At 50.0% G+C, this 1363-nt stretch overlaps 1 protein-coding gene across 1 annotated transcript in view; it reads right to left on the bottom strand.

Annotated features, from left to right (window-relative positions):
- The window catches only part of DYNLRB2 (dynein light chain roadblock-type 2), a 6429-nt gene extending 6297 nt beyond the window's left edge, over positions 1-132 (bottom strand). The window contains exon 1 of the mRNA XM_009647199.1: positions 127-132. Coding sequence (XP_009645494.1) covers positions 127-132 — 6 coding nt within the window. The remainder of the gene's footprint in view (positions 1-126) is intronic.
- Between the last annotated feature and the right edge of the window lie 1231 nt (positions 133-1363).

Here is a 1363-nt window from a genome sequence, read left to right as displayed (position 1 = left end):
AGCGTGGCCTGGGGGGCAGCAGGGGGCCGGGCCCGCGCTTAACTAGAGCCCAGAGGATGTGAGGAGAGGCCCCAGGTGGGGCTAGTCAGGGCAGCGAGGGCTTATTAGTGCTTTCGAGGGGCCTACGGCCATTAGTGGGCTTTCCGCTTTGGATGGCTGTGTGGCTGAGCTCTCTTGGTGGACTCTGCCTGGTAGGTGGGGTGAAATGAACTCAAGTTGCTGTAGTAGAGGGGTTTTTTGTTAGTTTACTTTAAAGCTGAGGCTGATACTGACCAAATCCCAGAGATGCCACTTTTGCTAACATTGTTAGAAATAAGTATTTTTCTTCTACTATGTGTAAGCATTGCATTTTTTGCTCTCGGTTTTTCCATGAGCGTTGCATATTGTGTGGGTGTGTAGAGCTTGTTTTGCGCTAGTAGAAGCTTTCCAGCCTATGATTGCTCTGTATAGATAGAGCAGTCATCTTCATAAGAAATGAAGATGAGCTGCGTCCCGCTCTGGAGCCCTCAGCACAAGAAGGACATGGAACTGTTGGAACGGGTCCAGAGGAGGGCTACAAAAATGATCTGAGGGCTGGAGCCCCTCTCCTATGAGGACAGGCTGAGAGAGTTGGGCTTGTTCAGTCTGGAGAAAAGAAGGCTACGGGGAGACCTGATTGCAGCCTTCCAGTACCTAAAGGGGGCCTATAGGAAAGATGGGGAACATCTTTTTAGTAGGGCCAGCTGTGTTAGGACAAGGGGAAATGGTTTTAAACTAGAACAGGGTAGGTTCAGGCTAGAGGTAAGGAAGAAATTTTTTACAATGAGGGTGGTAAAACACTGGAACAGGTTGCCCAGAGAGGTAGTGGAGGCCCCCTCCCCGGGAACATTCAAGGCCAGGGTGGGGCTCTGAGCAACCTGATCTGGTTAGCAGTGTCCCCGCTCCCTGCAGGGGGGTTGGACTAGATGACCACTAGTGGTCCCTTCCAACCCTAAACATTCTATGATTCTATGGTGTGTGCTGCCATAGCTTACTACACTTTTCAAATAAGCACAGGCCACTTTTATAATGCTGTAGTGTAAATAGGTTTACCCATGTGTTTCTGTTCTCCTTTACTGGAATAGTAGGGGAGCAAATTTCATGTGCAAGACCTTTGAAGAGCTGCCTTCCTCTGTGCACACAGTAAATAGCACTGATATGTTCAAAGGACTCCTTCGTGTCCTTTTAAGGCGAGGGGGTTCATCTTACTGAGTCTTCTTTCTGGGGTCTTGTCATTACAGTGACTTTTAGCTGCTCTGCTGCAAAGAGCTGGCAAGTTTACAAGTTTGGTGTTTTGGGAAGCCAGCAGCCGCCCCCCCCCCCACCCCCCCCCCCTTCCCTCTGT

Source organism: Egretta garzetta, unplaced genomic scaffold, assembly GCF_000687185.1.
Source record: "Egretta garzetta isolate BGI_Z169 unplaced genomic scaffold, ASM68718v1 scaffold39, whole genome shotgun sequence".
In the NCBI taxonomy this organism is placed as follows: domain Eukaryota; kingdom Metazoa; phylum Chordata; class Aves; order Pelecaniformes; family Ardeidae; genus Egretta; species Egretta garzetta.
Note: the sequence above shows the minus strand (reverse complement) of the source record. Positions and strands in the feature narration are given on the sequence as shown.